This window comes from Hirundo rustica, chromosome 6 (genome assembly GCF_015227805.2).
Source record: "Hirundo rustica isolate bHirRus1 chromosome 6, bHirRus1.pri.v3, whole genome shotgun sequence".
Classification (NCBI taxonomy): Eukaryota; Metazoa; Chordata; class Aves; order Passeriformes; family Hirundinidae; genus Hirundo; species Hirundo rustica.
The window spans coordinates 6933307-6954828 of NC_053455.1; the positions used below are offsets into that span (position 1 = coordinate 6933307).

A 21522-nucleotide genomic window follows, 5' to 3' on the forward strand; every position below is an offset into this window, starting at 1 on the left:
CACTAATCATGATGATGCAGAGCACTGAGAAATAGTGGTGTGCTCCCCTTCTTCACCACAGTCAAGCAGGCTATTGAATGCCATAGTGTGACCATGCAATTAATTACAATTAATATTACTTTGCAGGTTGGGTGTATCTTTCATAGTATACTCCTTACTGATTTTGATGTGTCATTTATGCCTTTATCAACTTGGAAGAAAAATTGGGTGCTGTTTTGGTGAAACAATAAGCAGCACTGAGAGCTTACCTGTGGTCAGCATCCTGCTAATTTTCCTGAGGTGGCAGCTTGGGATTGTGCCTAAGGAGAGAACTAGGTCCCTTTCTGATAACTGGTCATGCAGTGCTACTTTTGAGGATTCATGAGACTCCTTTCTTTGTTCTCACTGCCACACTGCGTTTTCATCACTGGTAAACATGTGTTGCTTTTCTCTCTACAGTCAGCTGCTTTCTGTAATGGATGAATTGATTGTTTTAATGCAGAAATAAGATGTGTTTTAAGGATTGCACTGCAGAAGTCAGGAAATTACTAATTAAATGTAATAACTATTTATAAAGCGCCTCTGAAATGCTCAGTTTTTTCCCAGTCAGTCACACTAGAGTTAATACACTTACATTGTACTTGCCTAATAACTATAATCACTCAGTAGGCTCCTAAGTACATAGCTGCTCTGCTGTCAGCTGGTTGGATGTTGGAGGCTTGATGTGCTCAGCATGACTCATTTCCTGATTCCTCCTTGTTTTTGTCTCTGAGTGTAGGATTTTATGTTTAATAGTTCTTGTTTTAGCAGAAAACTTGGCAGATGCAGCATTGCATGAATAGAAGTGGGCAGTGGAATTGCCCATCTTACTAAAGGATTTCAGCAAAAAGGGGTGATTTTAAGAAAGATATGGTTTCTGAGGAGGTCATGGCTAAGTAAGTTTGCAAAGGGTAGCTGGTAAATCTGTGCTGGGAAGTCTCCTGCAGTGAAATAAATAGATATACTGTTCCTAGTGGACATTCATAAAAACATGCCAAATTGTCATGGGTGTCTGATCCTTCATTTCAATGACATTTTCTTTCCTTTACCTTTGGATGATTTTATCTTGTGGTTTTGAGTGTACAAAAGGAAGAAAGCATTGTCAGAGCAGAGTTCCCATGTCCTTTGAAAATTTGCTGGAGTTCCTCCCTCCACCTTTCCTGTCATGCTGCCACCCTGGAGCTATTAACAGAAGCTGTGGTGGAGACAGGACCAGCAGTCTCACTGCTTTCATCTGCCACAGATTATTACTTACATAACATCACTAATGATAGAGCATAGTGTGGAGCCAGTGCTGTTCTCACTTCAAGCCTGGCATCAAAGCTTGCTGTGATCAACTGAGCCCAGTGTGCAAAGGGATGTTTAGCCAGCTTTCAGTCTTCTGAGCAAGGAACAATGCTTCAAAGAGCTTTAGCACTTTCAGTAATGAAGGGAGTAGGGCAATTCCTGTCTTACTTTGTTATTTGCTGGGGTTTCTTGGTTCCTCCTGGAGGCTGGGTGGTAAGGAAAGCCCTAGGAAAAAGCTCTAAAGGCAGCACACTGGCAGGAGCAATAGTCATGGCCAGGAAGGAGACCAAGACAGATCTATTTCTCCCTCTGTTAGTGCAGTTATTTGAGTTATTGTTTAGTCTCTGCAGAACATTAAATATTTCCCTTAAGCTTTGTTGGAGTCCATTTATTTCTCCCATATCACATTCAAAGACATGGGATCATTTTGGCTCTTGCCACATCCCCAACACCCACCAAATGGTTTGTTTCCTTTGGGCCATCTTCAGCAAAGACTGAGCCCTGAGCTACCCTCATTTGCTGTCTTTGCCCTCCTCAGGGCTTTCCCCAGTGTTCAGTGTCAGGCTGCCAGGGAAGGTAGTTTGGAAGTAGCATCACCGGCTCTGACACACGGAGTAATGTAACCCATCTGCATTCCCCTTGTCCTGGAGGAAGCTGGCATTCTCATGGATATGCAGGACCTAGTTAGAATTCGTTCCAGCCTGCCACATTTCCTTCCACACTCCCAAGTTCTGCATCACAAGTGGCAAGTGCTGTCCTGAGCTGAATCTGTTGCTGTTGCTTTGCATGAACCTGGACATCTCCTGCAGTGACAATGGGGAACTGTCCCAAAGCCCAGAAAAAGGAAAAGAGGGAAGCGGCCCCAATGCCAGTAAGGTGTCATCTGTTACATTGCTGTTTGGTTATATAAAAAAATGGATGCTTACAGATGTTGTTGCTCCTCAGGGAGAAATGGAAGCTGTGAAAGAAGAAATCATAAAGCTGTGCCAAAGGAAGGAAGATTTCCTTACCGGGATGAAGAATTCCATGTCTGAGCTTCACCAGCGCCTGCAGCAGGAAGTGCCTGAAGCAGCAGATGAACCTCCAGCCTCTGTATTAGCACAGAGTGACCTGATTGGGACTGATGTTTCTGGCCAGCAGGTAAGTGATCACTCACCTGAGGGCCAAAGAGGGGAGGTAAAAAACCCTTCCTGCTCCTGGAGGAGTGGCATGTGAGAGAGGAGCACCCCTGCCTGTGTGAATCAATACTGTTTCTCCTCCCCTTTGTGTTCAGAAGGACTGAGTGTGAGGCATGTCTAGGAGAAGGTAGGAGAGGTCTGCCTCTGCTCATTTCTTAACATTTTTCACTTTCAGTATGAAGTTTGCATCAATCAATGGCAAAATGCTCCATGTGTAGTTTTGTTGATAATCAGTTGTGCTGGGATTTTCAATAAATTATTTTCATGGGGCAAAATGAAATTTGTCTCTTGTAGCTGTGCTGTTGAAACCTAACAGCATCAAGTCCCAATTTTCAGAGGTGCTTAGAATCTGCAGCTTTCAGTTACTTTAATGTAGGTTGCCAGATGTTCAGTGCTTCTCCAAAAGTGGATCTCAAGTGGTAAATTTGTTTTGGTTTAGAGGCAGAAGTGAAGAGGCTTTTGCTGTTCTTGTCACAATTAATTGGGTTCTGTCTCTGTGTGTATTTTTGTAGTTGAAAAAAAGAGGAGTGATATCTCTACTGCCTTCCTTAGATGAAGAATCAGAAGACTCTTCTTTACACAGCAAGGTGAGTCCAGTGTATTTTCTGTGTATGAACTTAAGAAGAAAAGGGTGTGATTAGGGTATTGAGAGTGAAGTTAGGGTGGAAGAGATTCCTGGGAGATTGGGAGAAACTGGGGGACACTGCCCTACAGGTTGCTCTGAATCTGAGGGGTCTAAATGCCCAGGTGAACTGCAGAGGAATACAGCTAATGCTTTTGGAAAAAAACTCCATGGCAAGACAGTGCAAAGAAGTCCAAACAGCTTGGACAGCTTGTGCCTCACTATTGATCCAAACACTTCAGTTTCAGGGTTTCTCACTCTGCACCTTCCCTGGCACAATTTTCTTTACGTGCAGGACTTTTTAGGGGACAGGACAGGAGAAAGATAGATAGTGTCTTCTTGTTGGTTTGGTGGTTGTTGGGTTTTTTTTGTGGTGTGTTTTTTTTTTTTTTTGTATTGTAAGAAATGAGAATATTCTGCGGTTTCTGGAGAACATTATCAGTGTCACCCAGCTGCCATTCATCTTGCAGCAGAGCTAGAGAGCAAGAAGAGAGGTGGGATTTGGGAAACACAAATATAGATAAACAAGGCAGAAATAGAGGAGAGAGTTATTAGAAGTTTGCAGTGCTTTACATTGCCTGGTGGAACAGCTGAGTTTCCTAAAGCTGAGCTGTTACTGCTTTCAAAGGGAAGTACAGCCACAGAGAAAGATGCAAGTTTTTGGCCTTCAGAAAGAGATGATGAAAGGCTCAAGGAAGACAGTGCAACCTCCTGGTCTTCTGGTACCTTGTCAGATGGAATTGTTCAGGTAATGCACTCAGGTTTATCTCTGTGGAGATGGGAACTCATCTTTGTGGAAAAGACCTGCACAAGTCCTGAGTATTGCTGAAGCTTGCAATGCAAGAGAACTGTAGGAGTGCAGGACAAGGTGGCCATGTTCATATCTTCCATCTCACACTAAATCTTGCCATTTAGAGTCTCTTTTTCTGTTGTACATACTGGTTAGACTCAGTGACCTTACACATTTTTTCCAATCTAAATAATTCAATGATTCTAATTCCTTTTAGCTTCACAAAACCCCCAAAGGTAGAAATGCACATTTAGTGGCAGCCACTTGTTTCATTGATTCCTGGAAAGGCTTTAAAAATGTGGGGGATGATTTGTGGAAGAGTTTCTCTTTGTGCATGAGAAAATCAGTGTCTAGGACACTCAATCAGCTACAGTTTTGGTGCTGTTCTGTTGTTCATGGTCCCTCAGTAATGTTGTGACAGCTGCAATTGTTTGTTTCTGTACATCAGTGCCACAGGCATAACAAAACTGCTCTCTGTGAATATTCTTGGGCCAGGACCACAATAGGTTGAGTGGTTGCTGCTCTTTTAGGCTTCTCTATCACAACAAGGCAATGGAACATAGAATCAGGAAGTCAGTTAGGCTGGAAAAGACCTTTAAGATCAAGTCCAGCCGTAAACCCAACACTGCCAGGTCAACCACTAAACCATGTCCCAACGTGCTACATCTCCACTCCTGCACTATCTACATAGAAGGTAAATATTTCCACTGTTGCCTCTCTCTCTCTCTCTCTCCAGGATGAGGATGTTGTAACTGAACCACACAGTAAACGTGATGAAGAAACATCTCTGCAAACGTTGGAGGGCACTGAAGGTCCTGGCACAGGAGATGGCAGTCTGGCTGTGGTGAGTTTGAAGGCCTGAGCAAGGTGACTTCTTGAATGAGTTGTGTGACCTCCCTGGTGGGCAGAGGCCCTGGTCCATTGTGGTTTTGCTGCTGGAGTTTGCTGCAGTAGGATGCCTGCAACCCTTTGTGGGCCTCTCCATATTGGTGCTGCAGGTGATACATTTTCAATTGCTCCTTAAAAGTGCAGTTTTCTAGGGAACACAATGGAGCATTTTCAGCAAGGGTGCTGCTGTCATTCATCCAGGCACAAATGGAGGGGTTTGAGTGATGTAAACATACGTCAGCCATGGGATTTTTAAATGGCAGTTACAGGAGGAAGTAAGGAGCTTGACATGCCCATGATAAGGGAGGAGTGGGCAGCAGCCTAAAGGTTAGATCCAAGGGAGTGCATGGAGGCTTGAGTGTTCCAGGAAGGCCAGGAGCAGCAGTGTGGTGGCAGAACAGCTTCAGCTTTTAGGATCACAGAATCCTGGAATTGTTAAGGTTGAAAGAGACCTGAAAGGGATTGTAGAGTCCAACCCAGCACCACTGTGTTCAGCACTAAACCCTATCTCTAAGTCCCACATCTACACATTTTTTGAACATTTCCAGGGATGCTGATTCCATCACTTCCCTCGGCACCCTGTTCCAATGCCTGACAGCCCTTTCAGTGGAGAAGTTTTTTCCAATATCCTGTGGAAGGAGGATTGGAACTAGATGACCATTAAAGGCTCCTTCCTAGCCAAACTATTTGATCATTCTGTGATGACATTTATAGCTGAAACAATGCATTTTGGCTCTCTTTTTTTTCCTGCCAAATCTCATTTTAATATGAAGCTTGCGCAGTAGCACTGGCCATCTCAGTTGCCTGAATGTGTACTGTGGAGCCACAGGAGCATTCAGGTAGCATTCTGTTCTTGTGGTGGTGTGCTTCATTTACTTACAAAGTACCAGTGTATTTGCATGTGTGGAGGCATTTACAGACCTGTGCAGCCTTCCAAGTCACTGCTCTTTATCTCCAAGTACTTTGGACTTCAGTTATGGATATTTGCAATGCAATATTGCTTCTTCAAGGAGCATATTTAAGAAGAATTGCTCAAGATATCCTTAAAAATACACCATTTTTTTATGGTGTGACCTAGAGGCCGAGTAAAGCATATTTAACTGTTGGAACTGAACGCACACAAGTAGCTTGTAAGTGTTGTCCAAGAGCTTGTTTTGCAGCTTCCAACTGCATTGCTTTTGCGTGTAACTCCCACAGAAAAACATCTCTCCTCAGGGGAGGACAGGTTAATGGTGAGTCATCACTTCCTGTGCACTCAGCTGTAGCTGCTGTGCTCAGGTAGATCCCTGCAGATGCAAATCTCTGCCTGGAAACCTGTTACACCAGATCTTGGACTGCCTGCTTGCTGCATTTCCCTTTCTTTCCTTTTTTTCCTTCTTGGTTTGTGGCTTTTCCCTCCCTTTCCCAAGTCTGGGAACGCGGCGGCGACAGAGTTGTCTTGGGGCTCTGTGAGTGTGGAAGTTAATCATCTCTCACTGGTGAGGGGAGGGGAGGGAAATTACAAAACCAGGTCGCTCACCAGGTTGCTTTGATGTGCTTTGCTCCAGAGCCACCGGCCGCCTCCGGTCCCCAACGCCGCGCTGGATGGAGCGAGGCCTGAGCCAGAATCCATCCTCCTGGTGTGCCAAGCCCAGGTGGCCGAGCTGGAGCAATGGCTAGACAAAACTAAAATGTCCCTGAGGTCAGACCCTCAGACCCCCCAAAGGCAGCAGATGGTGGAGCCGCAGCTCGCTGATTGCCAGGTAAGGTGGTGACATTGCTGCTGCCGTCCCCTTCCTGGGGGCTGTCTGCAGAGCAGCTCTGCCTGCTGCCCCTCTCCTGCTTCAGCAGCTCCCTCACTGTGTGCACAGAACAGGGACTGCTTGGCTTCAGCTTCGCCAGGCTTTGCTTAAAACACCTGGTTTTCGAGTTTTTGGCATCTGTGTGCATCCAGGGGATTTAGGTACAATTCTGGAGTATATGTAGAGCTTTGGTTCGATTTGGATTATTTTCAAAACCGTGGCTGAGTGTAGTTTGAATCCTCTATTAAAAGGCAGTTTTTCATTGGACCTGATCAGCTAGAAACAAAAGAGCATTTTTTTTCTTTTGACATTTTCACTTTCTGCTTGTCAGAGTGATTTAAAAGAGTGGTCTAAGAAAGCTTCCATGCTGCTAAGTTCTTCTTTTTCTTTTTTTTCCATACACTACCAGCACAGAAAAATAGTGGCTTTCCCGCTACCCTCAGTGAGCAGTGGTGATATTTGGACCTACTGCCGTGCCCCCATGACAGCGGAACAAAAGGAGTGGGTGGTACCTGTTGGTGAAAATGGGAGGAGGAAAACAGGGCTGGCACGAGGGGCTGGGTGGGAGGGAGGGAGCCCTGGCATGCAGCATGTGCAGATTAAAACAGGGCTGAAGCTCCCTGCCGTGCCAGTCTGGTGTGCCAGTTTGCTTCAAGCACTGAGCCTACCTAGAGCAACAGATTTCACTCACAATAAAGGAGCCAATACCAAAATGTCCCCATTTTAAATTACTGAGAGACATTATCAGCTGTTTTGTTGTTGTTCTGGGGTGGTTGTTTTTAATTGGAGTGCCTCTGGGTTTAGGCTGTGATTCAGCCGAGTGCTCAGCTGCTGAACTTGGTGGGAATTAGGATCCTGAATGCTAGAAGGCTGTGTCTGGATCCTCTTCAGGGTTCCTGTCATCATAGGCTTCACCAGGGCAGCTCCAGCCCTGGAGGAAGGTTGAATTCCTGCCTCAGGCTGAATTCCTGTCAGCTTCAAACAGTCTGGCTCAATGTTAAGATAGGAACTTGGGCAGGGGAAGAGGGTTCTCTAACCTAATCAAGATCTACACAGAAAAATGCACACAGAATGGAAGAGAAACAGTCTCTAGATATGGGCGTATGATGTGAAGCAATTAATTTTTTGCAGCTGATTACTTTGCAGTTGAGTCATGGTACCTTTCTCCGTGCTCACCTTAAAAATAGGAGTTTAAAGTATGCAGGGATGCACTTTGATTCACAGCAGCTTGGATCAAAAATCAGATCCCAGCAGCTGACAATGGCCTGGCTGACACATGGAAGAGTTTCTATGTGTTCAGAATCATTCCTCCCAAAGAGTGATGTGACTGTGTGCATTGCCTCTTTCTCCCCCACTGAGGTGTGTTGTCTTCTTGCATTCAAATGGACTCTGTCATTTCTGCTCTCCTCTCTTATTACTTGATATCTGAGTTAAGATAACATCCTGCAGATGCACTTGTTTGAAACAGTTTTAAGACTCACTTTGTATAAAATTCATTTAATTGTCCAGAATAAAAAGACTACATTGGAGAAAATTTAGGGGGATTGCAGATATTTCTCTTTTCCCCTGCACGTTTCTCTTCTTTTCAGACAGGGGAGGTGTGAGCATTGACTTCAGAATGTTGTCAGAAAAGGAGTGTTGCACTTTTGAGAATGAGTAATTATCTGCTGTCCCTTCTAGGTGAGGTTATCAGAGATTGAACAAAAGGTCCTTTCTTTACTGGAAGATTGTGGAGATAGTGCAGACTACCAACAAAAGACAGAGGCTCTCTCCTTGAAGCTGAAGGAGGTGAAGCGCAATTTGGAGAATGTCCAGATGATGCTTCAAGACAAGTACACTGAAGAGCAGGTAAGGCATGTAAATGTTGTGGGGGGCAGGAGCTGAGAGGCCTGATGCTTTAATGGCCTGCAGTTGCAGAAGAACAGTTAGAGATCGCCACGTGAAGCAAGGAAGGGAGAAATGTCAGAGTTGCCATTATTCTGCTTCCCAGTGCTATACAATTACTTGTAGTTTGCAACAAGTATTGGATTTTTAATGAGTCTCTGAACAGCATCTTTTCTGCTTTAAGTGCTCAGTGACAGAGGTCAGCATTTTGCTGAGAGCACAGGATAAGGACTTAGGGTTTGGTTTTAAATGCCTCCAAAAGGCCATGATGTTTGTCTGTGACAGTATCACAGCAGAGAGGCCTTTTAGTAATTTTCTCTTTGAAGAATGCTTCAATGCAGTGATTCTGTCAGCTCTCCTGCACCACAGCTGCACAGTCTTTACTGAGTTTCCCAGTGGGTGAGATGGCAGCTCCTGGCTTCAGAGCTCCTTCCCTCTCTGTTGTGCATGGGATCAGAGAAGCCCACCTGATGTGTTCATTTAAGAGCAGCCACAGTCCCCCTGGTGTGAATTAGCACTGGTAAAGGCTTGTGTTGAAATACTGCTGTGAGCACGGGCAGATTGAAAATCCAGGTGCGTGACCAAATTTATAGGCATAAATTGCACATCCCTGTATTTTGGTCAAACAGAAAGAAGGGAGGGTTAGTGTCAGCTAATCTGCTAGCAGGAAAAGCAGAGAAAGTGAAATAACTATTGGGGGAGACACGTGAGGACCTTGGCAGAAGGTTAGAATGGTTAGGATGTTAAAACTTGCAGTAACAAAAATCTTTGCAGAAGTAGCAGTTGTGTTTCATGTGCTGCTGATTCTGTGAGTGGAAAGTCCAAGGCAGCTCTGCTTTTACCCTTTCCCCAGGCTGCACCTGTGGGGTTCTGCTCTATTCTCAGGCCTGGAAACCTTCCCACAATGGGTCTCCCTTTACAGGTTCCCAGCAGGGAGAGGATTGACCCAGAGCCCCTGGAGATCCTGCACTCCGATGGTTTCAGCACATCCCAGCTGCCCCTTGCCCAACAGCCTTGGCACAATGGGCTCCAGCAGCCACAGGTAATTAATTCCTCCTCTCATCCAGGCTGCTCCACATCCCCTGTGGGCTGGGGGACAGCTGCACTTCCAACTGCTGCAGTTTTCCCTGTGGGATCAACTCTGTCAGGAGTGGGTTTCAGCTACCCATCTCCTCCAGGATTTGGGGAGCTTGTCAGGAGGGAAAATCCCTTGTCCAAAAGTTTTAGTCATATCATAAAGCTATGACATTGGAGGGGTGGGTGATGCCATCCGAATCATTGTGAAACAAGGCAAGAGTCATAGCTTTAAAACTCTGATGTATTGTGAAATCTGAATCTATGCACTGATAATGTTTTTGAAAGTAAGTTTGAAACTAAAGTTTTGTGAACACATGGCCTAACTTGCTATGAGTCTTAAGGTTGTTGTTAACACAATATAAAAATCCTGTAATGTTCTGTGCTCTGCAAATTACTTCTATTTTGCTAACTGTAAATTAACTTTTGCCTTTTTCATGCTATTGAAAAAGAGCTTGAGAAAAGGGTGCAGCTTGAGCTGCTGGAATTGCTCACTTTTCATTCAACACTCTCCTTTTAACTAATGCAACTCAAACTCGTATTTGAGCAAACCTCCATTTTCCCTTGCCTATTTCTTTATGTAAGGATTGCAGTCGGTGGTGTTTAAATTTCTTTATGCAATTTGTTTCTAGTTGGGCTTTGCTTTTAAAACTTTAGCTCAGGTAGAAATACATTCCATAAAATTGCATGTTTGCAGAAAATGGTTTGTTCTGTAAATTCATGTTTATATGTAAGCTGCATTTAATTCTGACAGATGTAGTCTTACTTTCCTAGCTAAATGATTCTTTTTGTGCTGAATGATTTCACATAAAATACATTCCATAAAAATGCGTGTTTGCAGAAAATGGTTTGTTCTGTAAATTCATGTTTATATGTAAACTGCATTTAATTCTGACAGATGTAGTCTTTCTTTCCTAGCTAAATGACTTTTTCTGTGCTGAATGATTTCACAAAAAAATATGATTTGAAAAGCACAATCATCATTTCAGATTATTACAGTTCACATGACTGTTCATGTTATTCTCTGTGCACAGGACCTGAAATTAAAAGCAGCTGAGCAGAAAAGCCTCATTGACTTTATTGAGTCGTGTGTGGAAAAAATGCAGCCACAGCTTGAGGACAGCGTGACTCCAAAATCAGAATCCAGGTACAGAGTAACACAATCAGTTACCAGATTGAGTGATGTAAAACTGCCTAAACCTGCTGAAGTCTTGCAGTGGCACCCGTGGTTCTCTGCTTCTTGGTTCTGTGTGCCTTTAGAAGAAAAATGGCAGAAGCTTGGGGATATTTGCTATCAGCAGTCCAGAGAAATGGAGGCTCATTTATGTGACAGCCTCTCTGAATTTGCTATCAGCAGTCCAGAGAAATGTTGGCTTACTTTTGTGACAGCCTCTCTGACACTGGGCTGACTCCAGAGTTCAGGATCAGGCAGGACTCACCCCTGCCATGGCTAAATCAGGCAAGTTGAGTCCCTCTGTTCACAGCCATGGCTGTACAAATGCACAGACACCCAGCCAGTGTAAAGGCAGCAGCTTTGAAAAAGGGAAATTGGCATCGGGCACCTTCCAGCATGGAACCAAGACTTCCTAAGGACTGTGCTCCCCATGTTGTCATTTCAGAGGTGGAGGCTGCCAGCAGGCCCCTGGCGTATTTCATGTGAAGGGGAAAGTCCAAACAAGTTTATCAAAGCTTGGATTAATAATCATACATGCACTTGGTTTCACTTTGCTTTTGAGGCAGGAGTGAGACAAACTAATCTTATATAAGGAAACCTAGTTTTATTTTTTTCTCTGCTTCAGTAATTGTCATTCTAACAAAGTTTTCTCAATACAGCAATGGAGAATCTGACTCAAAGAACAAGCAGGCTGATGCCACCTTAGCTCCAAAGGATCAAATGGGTAATAAATGGCAATATTTACAACAGGAGCTGTCATCAAAGATGAAATCTCCTCTCTGCCAGCTTGTGGAACCTCAGGTTTGTTTAAGTTCCATAAAACACTCTGATAGTGTAGATAGCAATTAGTGTACCTTTCTGTGTCTTAGTAGCATGGCTCTCCATCAGATAACTGAAACCTGTGCAAGCGTTCTCCAGAGGAGATTGTTACTGCATAGTGTTTTCATAATTGTCTTTTAATTTTACTTTGGGGTAAATCATGTGTCTGAAGTAGTGACTGCTAAGCATAGTGTGGGATCCCTGTGGTTAGTATTCAGAGTAGATGTTATCTGCTTACTTCTCTCAAGAGAACTAAGGAAATTATCCAGCAAGCTCGCAGCGGATTCCAGTGGATGTGGGTGAAATCTCAGTTCCCACAAGTGAGAACATTTTGGTCAAAGCAAATCTCTGGCTTTAATTTTGTTCTGCCGTTCACCACTGCGTTCTCTCATTCTCACACACATCAAAAGCAGAGTTTGAGCTGCGTGGATGTTCTGGACAGACTGCAGACTTTTACTGTTTGGATAAAACTGTAATTCCTGTTATTAACAGCTTTGTTCATACTAAATTAGAATTATTAGATTTTTCTGTCCTCTGAAATTGCCGCAATACATGGAAGAATATCAGACACGTAAAAGAATGAATGTTAGCTCTTCTTCAGGCAAGACTTGCCCTGCAGTGGGCAGTAGGGTTGCCTTAACCCAAACTACAGCTGTAGCCCATAAAACTGGGAATCAGAGGCTCCTTTTTCAGTCAAGCTTCCATCAGGGCATTGCCTGCCCAACTTCTGCCATGAAAAGGAAACCCTGCTATCCAACTGCTTTATATCAGTGCCTTGAATCTTTTAGTGCTTTTTGACAGGAGTGTTATTTTGTTGCCCATAGCTTGACTTTGTTTGAGCTGTTCTTCTAATTGCAATGTTCTCTCTCCAAATGTTAGATCACAACAAAGATGAATGTGCTGCCTCGAGGCACATTCTCAGGTGCAGGAACCCCAACTGTGGAAGAGCTGAAAACTTACACTGTCCAGCTGGGAGACCTAAGCCAGGAAGCAAATGTGGTGCATGCACAGGTAAAAATGGCATGTCCTAAGCATTGCAAAAAACCCCAGGGGTTGGTTCTAGACGTTCTAGACACAAGACACTATTTGGATGCTGGGAAAGAGCCAGAAATCATATTATTGCAAATGGCTTTCACTGTAGTGAGCTTTTGTGTTGGGTATGGACTGCAATGTAGAAACAGGCTGAGGATTTTAAGAGGAAACATTCTGAGTTTCCACTACGATACTTCTACGTGAGTCCTAAAGTTTGGTAGTTTGGGTAAAAATCCTCAAACTGTATGAAGTATGAATGCCTGTGAATGATTTCCATAAGTCTGCAGGATTGGAGCTGACAAGACAAACTTCTTGTGCTCATGCCTGAGATTAGAGATGTGTAAGAGCACAGCCAGTGTCCAGTACATAAAGGGTCATTGTCTCAGCTTTGCCTCTACAGCTCTGAATGTTACATGCACATATTCAAGTCTGTCCCTCAGTGTTTCATTAATTCCATTTTACTGTTAGCTCAGCAAACCTCTAACCTTAAACGAGTGAATGAATCTTAGCCATGCCTTGGGTGAAAGTACTGAAAACTGGCTTGCATTTACCCAGGATAATGTGGCAGAGGAAGTCTCTTCAAATCTGGACAGAAAATTGTTTGAGCTGCTTCTGGCAATCAGCCGGTGTTTGAATAACATGGAGGAGATGCTGAACACCTCTGTGCTCTCCACTGAAGAGGCAGCTGTGCAGCAGGCTCTCTATGAGGTAAATGCCCCAAATTCTTCTGGATTTCTGTTACAGCAGAACACATATAGCCTGGTATTTCCTCTCTGTTCTGCTGGCATTATTCAGGAACAGCACCACCAGATTATTTTGTATTGCACAGATTTGGGGGCTGTTGCTTTTATCAACTCGAGTCCTGCTGCCTCTTACAGGCAAGAGTCCTTGCACAGACCATTTTCACTCATGTTGTTTTTCTTTCAACCCTTTAGACTCTCTCTGTGGAGCTGCAAAAACTTCATGCTGATCTGAGTGAGAAGAAGGATGATCTTCTGAAGTCCATCAGCTGCGCTGGTGGGAGCACAGACGTGTTCTGCGAGTGCTTTAACAACTTGCAGGCGCGCCTGGAACAAACTCAAGCTGCCACTGCTTCAAGGAGCAGCTCCATGAAAGCTGGGCTGGATCATAATAGCAATTACCTGGTACTCCACTGCCAAATGCACATCTTGTTTCACAGCATTTGTTAGGCTTGTCAGTGTTAATGCATTTGGGTTACAGACCAGCAACCTCTAATGGGCTTTTTTCTTTTTTCTTTTTTCACTACTTAAAAAACTTGTCTTGGCCTCTCAAGAGGCAGATTAATTTTGCTGGTTCCAGTGCTGTTTGCAGTGCTGACTGCCACAGAGGCCTGGATCACAGTAGAAAATCTGCATGCAAGAATTATGGAAGTAATCTGGGATCCTGTGCAGGCTGAGCTGCAGGCTAAAACAAACTGCTGTGTGTAGGGACTGGGCCAAGGAGGATTTCATATATTCTCTTAGCTGCTGTGTCCTCAGGAGAGGCAGGCTGCCTCCCTTGTGGTGCCATGTCTGACCTTGGGCTATTTTTAGCAATGTGTTGGAGGTTGGTTTGACCCCACTGCATTTACTGTTCCTTTACATTTTTGTTGTTTGGTGGAAAAGCAGATTGTGAGAAGCTTTTCTTCAGATTCTTGTGATGGGCTAAATCTACTAACTATTGCTGGAAAATATTCAGATCAGCTGTTTAGTCTGAACTAAGGAAGAGAGAGTCTGGTCTTTGAAATACAATTTGTAGTGTCCAGCAAAACTCCAGTGTGCTCATCATCTGCAAGTCATCCTGGCCCTTTACTGCTGAATAATGAAGCAGCTCCTTTGAAGAACACTGGGATGTTGTCTCCAAACTGGCACAGAACTAGTCCTGCAATGTTTACTTATGCAGAATCCATAGAGCTCCATCAGTCCCCGGTAATGGGCTCATTTTCCCATTTTCAGAAGAGAATAATTTGATTCTCTTACCAGTTTCCTAGATTTTTACTGCCACAGAGGATCATTGTGACAGAGTAATCTGTTTCTTATATACTACACAGACTCAGAATTTTCCTTGTCCAATTAATGCTTTATTTTGGTGTTGGGTTTTTTTTTGTTTAGTGAGGTTTTGTGGGTTTTGTTGTTGTTGTTCGGTTTTTGGTTTTGGTTTTTGGTTTTTTTTAAGGAAAAAAATGCATTTACTTAAAGAGGTAATCATTTTGTTTGTTGTGTAATTTTGTCTGGTCATTAGTATACTCCTCTGTTTTGTGATGTGTTTCTGATGTTTGTTTCTTATGCAGACTCAAACCCGGCTACTCTATGATCAGTTAACTGAGAAAAAAGCTGCTCTGCAGCAATGCTTGAATGAACTATGTGGACACAATGTTTCTGAACAGCTTCAGGTAATTTTACTTGAAGGAAATGAGAGTTTTTACAGCATTAGCTATTCTCTCCAGTTTTCTGCAATTTGTGAAGCTTCATATTTTTTAAAGTGTGAATCTAGCTTAGGTTTTTAAAGTGGGAGAAGGAGAGGGTTCAGTATTTGCTGTATTCACCACCACTCCTTTTCTTTTCTTTTTTTTTTTTTTTTAGCTACACCCCAGTCCATACTCAGACCCAATTCCAGCCATTTTAGTGGCTGGAGTGGAGGAACCAGTCTCTCCATAACCTCCCAGGGCAAATACACCCCCCACTATGGCAGGGAAGAAAGAGCTACACGTTATGCCTTTTCTTATGCCAAACTACCTTTTCTTTGTGAGAATGGGACTCTGGTATTTCTGTCTTCTCATGCAGCATTTATGAGCACTTTATCATATGGAATTTGACCAGTTAAGCTATTTCCTTTCACCTTTATTGGGATTAGCAGAAAATTAAAAATTAACAGACTGCATATCCTCCCCAGAATGGTCATTGGCCGTTTACCTACTTATTACCAAAGCTGGGAGGGTATTCTGAAGCTTTTTTGTTACAGGCTCATAACCTTGCTTAGAGGCATAATTTTCTGCCAGACTGAGAGCTGTGTTCCCTGCTGAATTCCCTAGCGAGGACTGCCTATAATCTGTTAGGTAACCACTCTTGGAAAAGGAATGCCAGAAGTGTATAGCTTTCCTTCCTTCAGAGGGATCCTGTCTCAATCCCTGAATATTTCTGATTCATAAGAAAAAGCTGTTTTCTGAGTCCATGATTCCTTTTAATGGCTGCTGTTGAACTAGTAAATGGAAAGGCGTGTTGAGTGTTGTCCTGAGACACGAGACCTGAATTCCCTCCTTGGCTGTGCTGTGTGAACACTAAGTTATGCCATGTTTTGTCCATTTAGTTTATAAGCTCATTAGATTTTCTGAAGTGCTAGCAGAGGGGAGATCCAGCCACTGGATTCACTGCACTTCCAGTGATAATGGAGAGTTTATTGGAATGGAGCTCTTCCTAATAGCTAATTTTGTCGTTCATCCAGAAAATTGATGCCTGTGCTGTGGAGCTGCAAAACTTTGAAAAGCAAGTAGCAAAACTGAGAGGCCATGGAGAAAGATTGCAGTTACCTATCACCTTAATCCAGGAAGCTTATAAATTAGAGGTAAGAGCACAGTACAGCTCCCACTTAATCAGCAAGGTTTGATTCTTCAATGCATTTGCAGCATCAAGAGGCTGATGGTTATTTTGTATTCTGTGGGTTTGTGGGATTCATTTCTGTCCTTCATGAATCGCTACACTGTGCTTGCATTGTAGGATGTTCTGGATGACATGTGGGGGATTCTGAAAGCAAAGTATGTGGAGCTGAACTCCCCTTCCATCAGTGAAAGCCACTATGAGGACTTGCTTCGTGGGTTTGCAGAGCTGGTAGCTATTGGGAGAGAGAAGATGGCACAAGATCCAAAGCACCTAACAAAAAGCAGAGCAGCTCTGCAGTCTCACCTGAGAAATCACAAGGTATGAGTTGTTCGTCACAGCACTGCTCAGGTCAGCACAGCAAGGAGCACTGTTTTCTGTGACTGGTTTCTCTCCAGCGCAGTGGAGGACAGTGACTGGCCCATAGCCAAGGGGAAGGAGTGGTGTATGTGCAGAAAACAAGGACAACTTTTTCAGTAGACCAAGACAGCACCAGTTTTGGTGATAAATCGTTATTTCTGCTTAGCTCAGAGCACATTTGCTGTGTAAGGAAAACACATCTTTCTTATAGTTATCCCAAAGGATTATTGTGTCCTGCCTACTACTTAGAACTCCTCCTGTGGGAGTGTGATCTCTCTTAAAGACCAAGCTTTAACTTGTTTTGGTTTTTTTCCCAGGATTTTTTCCGCAACCTCATGACGCGCGTGGCTTACATGGAAGCGTTTTCCAAGAGAGTGAGTCCTTCTGTCCTGCAAAAGAGAGAGGAATTCTGGAGAGAGCTGCTGAATGAAGTCAAACTGCTGGAGCAGAAGGCCTGCCAGTATGGTATACACTTAGAGAGCCTGTTAAAGGTAATAAATCAAAGAGTAATACCTGGAGAGAAGGAGAAAAGTTGCATCTGGGGCAGCTCTTGTCTTTCCAGTGATTCTTTGGCTAGTAGTTGTCCTTTCTTGTCTCCACTGGACAGCAACAGTCTATTTAGTACTTATTCTATGTGTGTCAGTAAACCAAGTTTCTTCTTGAAAATCTCTGGAAGTGGACATTTCAACACATCACACTTTGTGACTTCTTGCTGTAATTTCTGAGTGTCTGGACTGACAGAAGAGCCCTTTAAGGCAGAAAAATACCAGCATTTCTTTAAAATAAAACTTAAAAAATTTAACAAATAACCTCAGAACATCCCTAGAGAGTAAAAAATTCATACACCCCTTTAAAATAAGAGTCCTAAAAGATTTTGGAGAATGCATAATTAATTCATCTGTGGTGAAATCATGTCTCAATTTGATATTTACATATTATTCAGTTATTTTTGTGTTATGTTTCATTAAAGCAAGAGCTGCTGATGCTAGAGAAGGCATTAAGGCCTGAGTCTGGTGTATTAAAATGTAAATGGATGGGTGCTGTGTTAACAATTCGATGTATTTTTCAGGATTGGATGGTATTTGATGAGGATTGCCTAGTTTTCAATAAGGAGTTAGAAGCACTTGCCTCTGTGTTGCCTTCTGTCAGTTTGGTTGAAGAAACTGAAGAAAGATTACTGGAAAGGATTGCACTTCTAGAGGTATTTATGTGTTTGTCGCTGCTTTTCTTTATGGATCGGTAGAACTGGCAAAAAATATTAGTTAGTGTATGAGGAGATGATTTGCAGGGCACTGCTTCCTTTGTCTCCTCAGCTGTGTGTGGATGCAGGCTCAAAACTGACTTGTAAAAGTAGGAGAAGATTGGGCTGCTAATTCCAGCCAGGGGCTGCAAGTCCATTTTAGTGGGAGTAATGACTATAACTACTTTATCACTCAATCTTCAGAAGAAAGTATTTGGGATAAGATAGATGTTGTGCAGGCTCCATGGACCCAAGGACAGCAAGAGCCTTGGAGTGAACATCGTGCCACTTCTCTGTAATTCAGAAATTATTTTCATCCCACAGTGAAAAAAAGTATGGAAAAGAAGAATCAACCTAGTGCTTTCAAATATATGAAACTACCAAATATTTGAATTCTTATTGCACCGCTGGTTGCAGCTGCATCTCTGCTAACAGAGCTACATCTTTATTTACAACCTCAGCTCCAGCTGGAAATACTTTATCCACGTTTCAAACACATTTAAATATAAGGATATGAAAGCAACATTTATGGTTGGTTTATAAAATTAAGAAGAAAGGTTCACAAAATTAAGAAGAAAGGTTTTCAGTAATCTTAGTGATGTATTTTCAGAGCGTGCTCTGCATTCCTCACAGGTTTGACCTTTCTCAGTCTTCAGGGGACACGCTCGGTTAGAATTTTTTGAATTAATAAGTGTTTAATAAAAGCAAATTAATGAGTGTTTAATAAATGATTAATGAATGTTTAATAAAGGAAAAAAGTCCTATAATGATTTAATCTAGTTGACAGCAGGAAAGACATCACTGGGCATTGCCAGGAAATTCTGAGCTACAGTAAAACCTTTGTAATAAATCAACAGTAGATGGTTACAGTCATAGTGGCCCTCTGGTGCTTTTGATACCTGTTGCACTGAGACAAGGGGCCTGCAAAATTTGCACAGCCATTGACGTGAAGTTGCCTGGTTTTCTTTGGCTTTTAAATTCTTCACTAGCTCTTCACTCTTAATTCTTTATTTGCCTTTAAAGATGTCAGAAACAAAGTAATAAAGCTTTAGATGTTTGGTGCAGGCTGAAACTGTGGAGCTTCACAGTTTCAAAAACAGAGCAGAATAAAATTCTCTAGAGATTAATTCCTGTGAGAGAAATACCCCCAAGACCTTTATTTTTTACTCAATGACTTCACTGTCCACTCTTCATTTCTCCCTGCCAGCATTATCCAATAATTATCCCAGCAGTTTCCTTCAAAACTTTTTTTTCAAAATAGGACAGAGCCTGAAGGAAGAACAATAACTTTCAGGAGCATGGGAAGACAATAATTTTATGGTGGGAGCAGTCAAAGGTTTGGACAGTGCAGCCAGATCTGATAGAGGATCTTTGTCCATTGCCAGAGGTCTTCAGGTGGAAGAAAACACCCTCAAATCATTAAAGAGTGATTCTGATAATGTATAAAAATATGTTGAGATTTGTCTTGACCTACCCAGAGGAAACAAGCAAACAAAAAATGAACAAACCCACAAAAACCTGGGTCCTTTTTGCATGTAATGAATTACAGATTTCTATAAATTGGAAAATATAAATACATTACAGAGGAAATGTGAGATTAAGGAGTTAGAGCAAGTGACATGTGTTTTTCTAGTTGTGTATTCTGTCTTTAAAATGTTACTGTTTTGCAAACTTCCCATATTCTGACAGAAAATTAAAAGCAATGTTGATGAAAAGCATGCCAGGCTGTACCAGATGGTAAAAGAAGGGAAGAAATTGCTGACTGCTGTGAGCTGTCCAGAAATAAGAAGCCAGATTGGGAAGACGGAAGAGCAGTGGTTGTCTTTAACCAAAAAAGTTGGCCATGAGCTACACCGACTTCAGACATTACTGAAACTCCTGGTCAGGTGGGTCTAACACAGAGGAAAAAACAATTTGAAGTATCAGCTGGACATTAGTTTGTGATTTTTTTATAGATGACAGCTGAAGCCTTGCTTCTGCAGGGTTATGCAGCAGCAGAGGTGCCAAAATAGCAGCACCCTGTGCCTTCTCACAGGGAAGACAACTTGGAGGGTGAGAAATGTATCCCAGCCTCAGCTAGATATGTGTACCTGTGTTTTGTTTCCTCCTGTAGCTACAACAGAGACTCAGAGGAATTGATGAAATGGTTGGATTCTGCTCAGCAGAGGATGAATTTTTGGAAGGAACAGTCTCTCAATGTGTCACAAGATCTTGCCACCATCAGGGACAACATCAGCAGCTTGTTTGTAAGTCATTTCTGCTGCCAAGTTTAGATAAGACACTGTGAATGCTGGTGAAAATGACCCTTTTGAGAGGTTTTCTGTGCCTGCCATGACCTTGAGCCACCCACATAGTACAGCACTGAGTGTCTGAATGCCCCAAAGCCATTAACAACTATACCTGGAGTGTGGGCTCGGGGTACAGGAGTGAGGGTGGTCAGCCACAGGCAGGAAAGAGAAACGTGCTGGATTGCATTTCTTGTCTTTGCCTGCTCCCCTTGGATGGCTAGCCTGGAGCTTCAGCCCCACTGTGAGGCCAGACAGAAGGAACAGTGCACAGGGGGAAGGCAAAGCATCGTGAAGGTTCGACTGGTAGATGTGAGCTGGAGCGAGGTCTGAGGATAGGGGTTGCTCCCTGGACCTCTGTGTGAAGTGGGGATCAGGATATTCCCAGTCTCTAGGGGAGCAAAAGGTGGCATTCAGCACTTTAGATCAAGGTGGGCAAAAAAAAAAGCTTTATCTACCAGAACACGCTGAGCTTAGGTTTTCTGAGCTTTGCAATCTTGAAATAATCTGTTGAAGCATTTGATCCTGTGAAAACATGGCTTGTCTTCATTTCAATAGATAGATAAATATTTACCCTCTCTTAAATTTCTCCTGTGCACCTCAGGCATTTTCTAAGGAAGTTGATGAAAAATCTTCCCTGAAGTCATCAGTGGTGAGCACTGCCAGCCAGCTCCTCCACGTGAAGCAAGCTGATACTGCAGCCCTTAGGTCATCTTTGGCAAAGTTTGAGCAAAAATGGGGAGAGCTGATTACACAGCTCCCAGCCATCCAAGAAAAGCTTCACCAGGTGAGTGAGAAACTCTGCTGCCATCTCTCAGTTCAAGCTAAATAATTTTGTTAAAATGCTGCTGCTGGGATTCAGTTGCCTTTTTTCTGAATTAGCTGTGCTATGCTTTCAAAATAACCCCAGTATTGTACTGCAGTTTAAATATTGCTGTGTTCTTCCTGGGCTGTTTTACATATATTTATTACCTTTATGGCTTTCCATGAAAGTCTGTTACTTAAAATCAGAAAGAATTACTCAAAATTAGAAAGAATTTTATTTCAGATTCATGAATTCTAGAACTGAAGTCATTTGCCCCACTGGAGCACAGGGCTCACTTTCAAGTTCATGCCCCAATAATGCGATTATAGTGCCTGAGCCTTTCTAAAAATAGAAATGTCATTTTCCTCGTTATTTCTAACAAGCAGAGTGTAGAGGATTCATTATATGCTTTACCTCAGCTTCAGATGGAAAAGCTTTCATCACGGGAAGCTATTGCTGAACTAATGGCCTGGCTGGACCATGTGGAACAGCAGCAGGAACGTGAGGAGCCAATAAATTCACAACACAGTGCTGCCCAAGTCAAGACCCTCCTTCAGAAGTACAAGGTAAATGGGAAGGTGTAAGTCCAGGCCTGCTGTAAAAAGGATGGAAGCAGCCTAAAGCACTGTCATATCCTTCCTTTTGCTCACAACAGGGTTCCTCAGTCTGAAACGTGTCGTAACATCCTCCTT

At 43.0% G+C, this 21522-nt stretch overlaps 1 protein-coding gene across 5 annotated transcripts in view; it reads left to right on the top strand.

The window, feature by feature from the left end:
• Positions 1-21522, top strand: part of SYNE2 (spectrin repeat containing nuclear envelope protein 2) — a 179606-nt gene that overhangs the window by 100784 nt on the left and 57300 nt on the right. For all 5 annotated transcript variants that reach the window (XM_040067028.2, XM_040067029.2, XM_040067027.2 and 2 more), the window contains 21 exons: positions 2251-2445; positions 2996-3070; positions 3734-3853; positions 4632-4739; positions 6331-6525; positions 8245-8412; positions 9371-9490; positions 10557-10669; positions 11356-11497; positions 12395-12526; positions 13103-13255; positions 13483-13692; positions 14838-14939; positions 15989-16108; positions 16261-16461; positions 16818-16991; positions 17570-17701; positions 19430-19626; positions 19854-19986; positions 20630-20812; positions 21250-21396. In XM_040067028.2, coding sequence (XP_039922962.1) covers positions 2251-2445; positions 2996-3070; positions 3734-3853; positions 4632-4739; positions 6331-6525; positions 8245-8412; positions 9371-9490; positions 10557-10669; positions 11356-11497; positions 12395-12526; positions 13103-13255; positions 13483-13692; positions 14838-14939; positions 15989-16108; positions 16261-16461; positions 16818-16991; positions 17570-17701; positions 19430-19626; positions 19854-19986; positions 20630-20812; positions 21250-21396 — 3120 coding nt within the window. The remainder of the gene's footprint in view (positions 1-2250; positions 2446-2995; positions 3071-3733; positions 3854-4631; positions 4740-6330; positions 6526-8244; positions 8413-9370; positions 9491-10556; positions 10670-11355; positions 11498-12394; positions 12527-13102; positions 13256-13482; positions 13693-14837; positions 14940-15988; positions 16109-16260; positions 16462-16817; positions 16992-17569; positions 17702-19429; positions 19627-19853; positions 19987-20629; positions 20813-21249; positions 21397-21522) is intronic.